Source organism: Monopterus albus, unplaced genomic scaffold, assembly GCF_001952655.1.
Source record: "Monopterus albus unplaced genomic scaffold, M_albus_1.0 scaffold52.1, whole genome shotgun sequence".
Lineage (NCBI taxonomy): Eukaryota > Metazoa > Chordata > Actinopteri > Synbranchiformes > Synbranchidae > Monopterus > Monopterus albus.
In genome coordinates, this window is record NW_018127932.1 from 617293 (window position 1) to 627094 (window position 9802).

Here is a 9802-nt window from a genome sequence, read left to right on the forward strand (position 1 = left end):
TTACGTAGTAGGAGGAGCCGAACGACGTCATGAAGGCTGCAAAGATTGTTTACAGGCAGAGAGAAGAGCAACTGCTGCTGACATGGGTCTTCAGTCAGGTATTTATTACTAAAATCTTAGCGTTTATAACAAAAATATTTATCTATCTATCGAAAAAGATGAAAAAAGTGTCTATTTGCAGAAAAAGTGCAATTCAGTACTGGGTCACAGTTATGGTAGTATCTAGAAAGTGGCCAAGATGCCAAACTGTTTCCTTAGCTGACCTCTGACCTTTCAGCAGACAGTGCTAACAAACAGAAGGGCATCACTCTGTAAAACTGCCCATGTTGTTGTGCTTTAAGTTACTTGGATGCTTTGAACAAAACACAGCAAAGATTGTGTGCATTAATGCTGGTGATACAGCATGTGGCTAAAAACAGCTTGAAGAGTTGCAGTAGCTGAGTTGAAAACAATATGTAGATAAGCATGAATGAGGAACTTTTAATTTCCTTGTCTGTTTTGACAGCATACAGTACATCCTTGTTTATTTTGAAAAGAGCGGTCGGTCAATAACAACGTCATCTGGGTCAATGCCAACCTGAGAGACCAGCTCCACAAATTAGTACCACCCTGCTTCACGTCACGGATGTGGTTGCAGGAGGAGCTAGGACATGATGTTCATTATGCTTGGATAAGACAGCTAAGTAGGCATCACAGGGGTCGACTAACATAGCACAGAGAGATGTCTGGTCTTTGAAGGAAAATAATATTCATTATATAGGGAGTTAAAGACTCGGTGGCGACTCACCCTGTTTATTACTTTAACAAACCTTAATGGAAACTTTCAAGTCAGGCCACACTGTGACACTACTGACATTTAGATACCAATGAGGGAATCTGCCATTTGACTAGCAGCAGTAGAACATAACAGTTAGGCATGCCTATGGTAGAATTTTAATTTGATAAAGCATGCATTTGGCAGCATGCTGAGGCTGTTTCAAACAAATCTCAGAAGGTGTCAATTACATTTTGTTTCTTTTATAGAGAGGACAAACTACACTGAATGTTTTGTGTTTGACTTTCTTATCTTCTGATTGACTTTGTGGAACCTTTCTTGGAAAAGCATGTGAGCTAGGTGTGTCAACAATAGTTGTGACACAGAATTTATTATCCTTAAATAATCATTATGCAATCATGATAGTAAGTTAAAAAGCTAAGACAAAATATCTCTGAGGAGAAACTGACCTGGACTGACCGAACCTGTGCAGGAAAGAACACGCAGAGAAACCTTTAGATTCTGACACAAAACAAACAACAACAACAACATTTTTTAATATTGTCTGCAAAATTTCACTAGTCAGAATGTTGTGCTTGGGTGTAAGTTCACTTCATATCCAGGAGAAGGCAGTGTTGATCTTCATTCACTGCATGTGGGTGATTTGAAAGTTTAACATATGAATAAAATTTTATGACAATATCTGAAAAGTGCTCACTAGGGCAGAGTTAAATATGGATAATGGTTTTCTTCTTTCCCCAAGTGCACAGATGTTTTGAAACACTACAGACATTTTTCAATGAATATCACATGGTTATAGAGACCCAGCATCACAAGGCTGCAGTCTTCTCTCACCCACAGTTGTCCATTAAATCTCATGACTTATTTGTTTCTCTTTTGTCTCACTGCTTCTGGGCAGTTCAAGCTGACCTGTAAATCCACAGTCGTCCTGTGCTGACGGCTCTGTGGTGTCCACTGAGAGCTGCAGTGCCTTGAGTAGTTTTTGAGGGATGTAAATAAATATTATTCATTCACTTTTCCCCCCCTACATTTCCACAGTGTGAGGATTCAAACTCATAATTTTCTGGTCATATAAGCTGCATCTTTATAGCATTTTTCTTCAAGTTCCCATGTTCCTTATCTACTTTATGTCACATGGCCTTGGGAACAAGTGGCTAAAAGTGTGATATTTGGTTTTACTTGCTAGTTTTTTTTTTAATTTAAAATTTCTATGATTGAACTAGCTGAATGATGAATTTCCTTGAGGCTACTGGTGCTTTTCTTGCTTTCAGCTTTCATATATTTATATGGGCTGTATGTACTTTTGTGCCGGAAAGCACTTAAAGGGAAGCAGGTGTGTGCGTTTGTCTGTGTATTTATATCCTATTATGTCTCTGTGTCATTAGTGATAAAGTATATGGATGCACTATATTATTCAAACAGTAGATTCAAGCCCCACTACCTCCAGACAAGCAGACCTTGGACAGAAACACCCTCTATTAATGAATGTGTTTAGTCTGCTCTGCCTGTAGACAGGAAGATAAAGTGCTGGAGACCAGAAAGGGTTGGAGGCAGGGAAGATTTCCTGTTTGAGTTATATGGTGTTGGGGGAAAAAAAAACCCCATTGGATGCAAGATTTTGCTGCTCAGAGATAAAGAAGATGGGTAGGCTGTCAGCTTTGCACTCCTTCAAGACAGTTATTTTAATTTGGGCACAATTTAGTAGAAAGAATGTGTACACGTAAAAGTGTATATGAGAAAAGAAAGATGTTTCTCATTCAGTGCGGGGTTTGAGTGAGATGCTACCTCTCTGTGCATCTCTGTGTGTAAAATGAACATTGCAGCTTCTTGTCAGGCTACTGTCTCATGTGAGAACAGGCAGATATTACAGTCATTTCATTCTCGCTGTTGTACAACTGACATGTGTGCACCCTTTTTCTCACCATATCACCTCTTTCACTGATTTTCCTCTGTGCTGACGTACAGGAGCTTTGTGGGAGCTGGAGCCTGCCCGAGATAACTGAGATCATTATTTCGCTTGAATAGTTTGATCAAATTCCATATACATTTGGAAATATGTTTTGTTTATTCAGTTTTGATATTGTCGAGTGGCATCCCTTTAAAATTAAATGCATGCCAGATCTTAGTTTTTCAATATGTTATGTTGGAGAGAAAACACAGAGCAACCGGCAACAGAGTATTTACCAAGAAACTTCAACTCTATAAAGCAAGCAGTGTAGACAATCTGAAAGTCTAATAGCAACAACACTGCTCTTTATGAGAAATGCTCATTATCTAGATTTTTTTAATGGTTCCAAATTCTCTGGTAGCTTGAAAGTTAAATCTTCAGAGGTCAATTTCTGTCACAGATGGAATCTTTTAAGCAGTAAATAATTTTCACGGAGATTATATTCCAACATACAAGTGCATATCTCAGCAGCGTCTCTGCATTACTGACCCCATAATGCCTTTGCACAAGCACATGTAGCAATTCACAGCAAACTGCAGAGGAGAGATGATACGGAGAGAGGGAAGCTTGTTGGCTCATTAGGAAAACACACAGACTTGATAAACGAGTGTGACTGTAACTGACGATACTATGCCTTCAGCTGAGATGACTGAACAATAACAAGCTGGATGAGATGTTAATAGCCATTTTGGAAATGTTATCAACCATTATGGCTTCATGAAAAAAGTAGATATTTAACAGAAGAAAAGTTGTAATGAGAATATCCCAGAATTAGTGAAATTCTTGAGATGAAACTTATGATGTTCCTTAAATGAACCCCAAGTGCTGAAATGTCTCTAGCTCATAACACATACTGTGCCTCATTGGCTGATTAGATAACAGGCCATTTACAAATGGCTGTTCCTCCACATTTAGTGCTGGCTCTTATCATAATGATCCATACTCCGGCTCCTAGTATAAATAGCAGTAGTTCTCACATCACACTATTAATCTGATCATGGTCCTTCACTCTTCGCTGGGTGTGCTGATGTTTTGGGAGCCCTTTGTCTCTCTTGATTGTCTCCTATCTCTACATCTCTTATTCACACACACACACACACACACACACACACACACACACACTTGGCTACTAAAGTGTAGTACCATATGTGACCACAGATTGGCAATGTGTGCACTGGCTATGATGGTCCAGTTAAGGCTGGTCATGCGACAATAATTGAAGGTCATGCCATCACTGTTCTTACACACAGCTTGCTGACTGAACAGTTTAACCCTATCCAGAGGGCATAGAGTAGAGCACATATACTCTATGGTCAGATCCTCTCTCCTTCTGTCTTTGTGACAAGAGAGGAGCTCACCAGCCATCTCCTGTGTTCCAGAGCCATGGAAACAGCTGTAAGTCACTATGCTTCCTGCAGCTTAGAGTGTAAAAAGTCTCACTGGAGCAAATTATCAAAGCACAGGATTCACCCTTAGCTTCCTCTTTTATTTTTGTTAATTGCACCTCACTGCTTCTTTATTAATCACCCTGGAACTGTATCAAAGTTTCCTTCCACCTTGTTCACTTTCAGCCTCAGCTTCTACTTGTCTCTCCTTCTGCTTCCATCTTTCTGTCCCAGGAGCATGTATAATTGCTGTTGAGATAAACCCTCCAATGCAATTTCTCCTTTTGGTCTCTGAAAACATTCATCTTCCCTCAGCAACATGAAACAGTCAAACCGGGATCCGTGTAGCCTTTGATCACACAGAGCATCCTCTCCCTTACCTTGGTCTAATTTGACTGTATCTACAAAGCCTTGATGCTGTCACTTAAAAGGCCTCCACCTTGGCTGCATCTTGAGGGGAATTTGACAGGATCTTAGCATGATCAGATCCTCTGAACACAGGTGACATGTGTGCCTATTTACACCTGTTTATTGGCATGTGAATGTTATGAACATCTTGCTGGAGGTTTCCTCTTAAGTTTCCATGGAAAAGGAAGTGGTGAAACTTGCAAATAACCTGTGTGTGATGAGGACCTCCCATGATGAGCGGTCCTGCAACATCATCAGAACATGGTAACATTTTATGTGTATGCTTTCAGCTAATGCCTAATGGGCCTTCAGTCTTTTAGAGATGCTGTGGCTCAGAGATCCATTGACATCAACATATGTTTTCCTCACTCTTGCACACCCAGGGAAGTGTATACAATACAATGCAGTTCCCCACCTTTCTCTTGCTGTTATTCTTGTTAACTGAATGATATATACATCTCCAAAAATAATACAATTGTACAGGTGACAGCATTTGATAAACACCAACAGTCAACAAGACCGAACATACAAATGAAGTAGATACTAATATAAGTGTTTTCCTGGTAAACCCTTGAACCTTTCTGTTATTAGTTACACCTTTAAAATGATCAGTTAAATAATTCCTGTTTCATATAACCTGTCTTAGTCAATGGTGGAAGAAGTACTCAGATCCATTACTTAAGAAAAAATATTAAAACAACAGTGTAAAAATACCCTGTTACAAGTAAAAGTCCTGAATTCAAAATGTTACTTAAGTAAAAGTATTAGCATCAAAACATGCTTAAAGTAAAAACACCTCATTATGCAGAATGGCACATTTGACATTAATGTTGATCATATTGTTGAATTATAGTTACTGCTACTTTATTGTGTTCATCACATTAATGTTGCAGCTGGTAAAGGTGAGGCTAGTTTTAATGAGCTTATATGCTTATAGTCTGAAGGACTTTACATGCTCCTGGGTAGTGTGTGAATTTTCTATCAGGAATCAATACATTTGTATTCATCTGGTTATGAAAAGTAACTAGTAACTGAAGTTATAATATAAATGTAGTGGAGTAAAAAGTGCAATATTTGCTTCTATAATGTAGTGAAGTTGAAGTATGACTTACTCAAGTAAAGTACAGATACTTTAAAATTATACTTAAGTACAGTTCTTGAGTAAATGTTACTTTCTACCACTTCTCTTATTTTTTATAGCTTTCCCATAATAGCATTGCACTATCTTAGAGATGAAATGCACTATTTTATATTAAAGCGTGGTTGTATATGTGATGCATCTTTGCTACTACACTGATTCTTTTTAAAATTTCACTTTAATCATTATGTTGTAATGGATTGCTGTCAAGATTTAAAATAAAGTTGAAATGCCACTCCAGGGCCTTCACACTTGTGATTACCCTTATTGACAAAAAGCTTTTTCCTCTTCAAAAAAAGTGAAAAAAGAAATGTCTGCCATAGTGTAGGTCTGAAGATAAGTTCATTTGGACACATCCAACACTCACTGTCCTTTACCAGCAGTACTGAGACTAGCCCAGTACAAAACCCTGAAATATTCAGATTCATATTAAATAGAAATAAATCTGTATTTTCCAGTGATCGGAAACCTGCCATCTTGCATTATCTTTCCTGCAGGCCTGAGCATGCCTGTTCCATTTATTTGACCTTAGCTCTCCCTTGTGTAGAAGGTGAGAGGAATATGAATATGTATGGCTACACCTTGCACATAACAACTTGATTTAATCATTTGCTGTGTGGCTGCATCTCACGAGGAAAAAAGGCTCTGACACCGTAGGCTTTGCTCGATGACTTAGGTACCTGGGTAGGCATCCAACTTGAACTGGACAGTCATTATGAATGAACCACAGGGCATATGGCAGGCAAAGTGCTATATTATTATTATTAGCTGGATGTGATCAGGAACATTCTGGGCCTTGAACTTCCCTCCAGCATTTGCACAAAACTTTACATTGAAATGTGAAACTGGCAGTACCACATTATTATCATGTTTTTGATGTATAGGACGTGTAGTCCTGATTGACACACAGCAAAAAACAAATAAACAAACAAAAACACAGAGAGAGAGATGTTGGGGATAAGAAGGAATGAGTTCACAGATGCGGTGCCTAGTAACCAGCCAGCACATCTCCTAATTGGAAGAAAGTGGAGCTCAGTGGAAAGAGGAGATTGGTGGAAAGTTTAACACGGGGTGTAATGATTTCCTGTGGGCAGCGAAGGAGTCATGAGCAAGCCTGATCAGGTAGGGGTCAGATGAGGAGCTAGGAAGGATCAGCCGATGAAGACGGCAGCTACCTTGAGACTCATTTGTGTACCAGCTCTGTTCTGAGAGAAAGGGATGCCACAGACTCTTAGATCTGGATCAATGGATTCATCCCCTCCCTAGCACTCTCTGTCAGCCTGTTTTGTAACCTCTTTATTTATTCTTATGAACTTTTAGCCTGAGGAACTTTACAGTAGGTGAGAAGAGACCATCTGAACCTCTGTCTTTCTAGGAGTCTTTCTTAAATTCTTGATGGACTGCTTTATGATTTTGTTCTACCCTACCTCTCTGATAAAGCTGTGCATCAGACATCAATACTGTCTTGGTTCTGAGTAACTGTCAGGAAGGGCATCCGGTGTAAAAACGTGCCAAATTTAATCATGCAAATCGAATTCGCTGTGGTGACCCCTAATGGGAACAGCCAAAAGTAGAGAAGAAGAAGTTATGAGCACTAAAATTGACTACATTTCATTTAACTGATTAATTACTCCAATCATATTTAATTAAATGTTTATATATACATTTTTCATATATTTATTTTATCTTACTCCAATCATATTTAATTAAATGTTTATATATACATTTTTCATATATATATTCTATCTAATATTCGTATTTTATTACATTTGTTGACCAAAAAATTTACAAATTAAATTTAATATCTATTTAAGATCTTTTTTAAGAAACTAATGATAATAAACTGATTTTAAGACTTTAAGATGAGCACATTCCCTATGATTTCTATTATTGTTAATATTATTTGATCAGCTTGGCCCTGATTTTAAATAATATTTGTCTCATTTTAGACTATTTCACATTTAACATCTGAGAAGTGACATTTTCTGTTGCAAGCAATTGGTTTATAGAACATGTTCCTTAAAGTTAAGGCATTGAATGATTATTTTGTTATTGGTAAAAAAAATTATCGCAAAAGCCAACACAGACTTAGTGCTAGCTTGTCAGAATCAGAATCAGAATCAGAATCAGCTTTATTGGCCAGGTCGAGGAATTTGACTCTGGTACATTGGCTCTCAATGTGTATGTACATATCCCCATGCAAGGGGCAAGTAAACAGTAAACCAGCATAAGGCTGTGTAATATAACAAAATAAGCTGTATAAACAGGCTGTAAACAATGCAGACAAAGGAATGCTCATTGAAATGAGATAAATAGGAATAAAAATAGAATACTTAAAAACAGAGGCCTGTATGGATCTGTATAATCTCTACAATTTACATTTACGGGTATTTCGCTGAGGTTTATTGTCCAGTCATACTATTGTGTGTCAAGTGTTCATCAGAGTGACAGCCTGGGGGAAGAAACTGTCCCTGTGCCTGGTTGTCTTGGTGCACAGTGACCTGTAACGCCGTCCAGAGGGGAGGAGTTCAAACAGATTGTGTCCGGGGTGTGAGGGGTCAGCAGTGATCCACCCTCCTTTTGACCCCTGAGGTGTACAGGTCCTCCATGGAAGACAGGCTCACACCAGTGACCTTTTCTGCAGTCCTGACTGTCCGCTGAAGTCTGTACTTGTCCTGTTTGGTTGCTGAGCCAAACCAGACAGTGATGGAGGTGCAGAGAACAGACTTGATGGTTCCTCTGTAGAACTGTATCAGCAGCTCCTGAGGCAGGTTGTCCATGAAGTAAACCTATTTGGTGACCTTCCAGCAATCATTCAGCTGTGATTCAGTTTGTACTTTGGACTATGACTTTTTTTGCTCCCAGCTGAAATTATTACGTCTCTCGTGTTTGGACTCTGGATTACCCTTTGCATCTGGATTGTGTTCATTCTATGTTTTGCCGTTTCTCTTGTTTTCTTCTGGACAGTCAATAACCACTTACCCACTGGTTATATTTGCAATCCTTTGTTCACCATTCCCCACCGTAAAACCCCATTTTCAACTCAGAACATTGCTTTTCATGTGTTTCTGCATTTGGGTCTTGAGCTTAAAGTGGCTCCTTGTACCTGACACTTTTATCTCCTGCTCGGTCTTTAGGACAATTGTTCTCGTGTGTCTGTATTTCTCATTTACATCTTCTTTAACCCTCCTCCTTGAACCGCCACCTTATTGTGGTGGAGGGGTTTGAGTACCCGAATGATCCTAGGAGTTATGTTGTTGGGGGCTATATGTCCCTGGTAGGGTCTCCCAAGGCAAACAGGTGACCAGTCAGACTAAGAGTGGTTCAAAAGCCCTTTATGAATAGATTAAAATCAAGGACCGTGACGTCGCCCGGCATGGCGCAGCCGGGGCCCCACCCTGGAGCCAGGCCCGGGGTTGGGGCTCGAATTCGAGCGCCTGGTGGCTGGGCCTCCCCTCACAGGGGCCCGGCCAGGCTTAGCCCGAACGAGCGACGTGGGGACGGCCCCCCCGTGGGCCCACCACCTGCAGGAGGATCCGTAAGGGGCCGGTGCACTGTGGATTGGGCAGCAGCCAAAGGCAGGGGCCCTGACAACCCGATCTCTGGACACAGAGACTAGCTCTGGGGACATGGAATGTCACCTCGCTGGCGGGGAAGAAGCCCAAGCTTGTGGAGGAGGTCGAGAGGTACCGGCTAGATATAGTCGGGCTCACCTCCATGCACAGCTTGGGCTCTGGAACCTTACTCCTTGAGAGAGGCTGGGCTCTCTACTACTCTGGAGTTGCCCGCGGTGAGAGGCGGCGGGCTGGTGTGGGCTTGCTCATAGCTCCCCAGCTTAGCCGCCATGTGTTGTAGTTTACCCCGGTGAACAAGAGGGTCGCTTCCCTGCACCTTCAGGTCAGGAATAGGTCTCTCACTGCCGTTTGTGCCTACGGGCCAAATCGCAGTGTAGAGTACCCGTCCTTCTTGCAGTCCCTGGGAGGGGTGCTGGAAAATGCCCCGACTGGGGACTCTACTGGGGGACTTCAATGCTCACGTGGGCAGCGACAGTGACACCTGGAGGGGCGTGATTAGGAGGAACGGCCCCCCCAATCTGAACCCGAGTGGTGTTTTGTTATTGGACTTCTGTGCTAGTCACAGTTTGTCCA

At 40.8% G+C, this 9802-nt stretch overlaps 1 protein-coding gene across 4 annotated transcripts in view; it reads left to right on the forward strand.

Moving 5' to 3' along the window:
* The first annotated feature begins 21 nt into the window (after positions 1-21).
* The window catches only part of LOC109961139 (Kv channel-interacting protein 2), a 138206-nt gene continuing 128425 nt past the window's right edge, over positions 22-9802 (forward strand). For all 4 annotated transcript variants that reach the window (XR_002275099.1, XM_020601772.1, XM_020601774.1 and 1 more), the window contains exon 1: positions 22-98. Coding sequence is in view for 3 of the 4 variants with exons in the window: in XM_020601772.1 (XP_020457428.1) it covers positions 30-98 (69 nt within the window). In the remaining variant the exon portion in view is untranslated. The remainder of the gene's footprint in view (positions 99-9802) is intronic.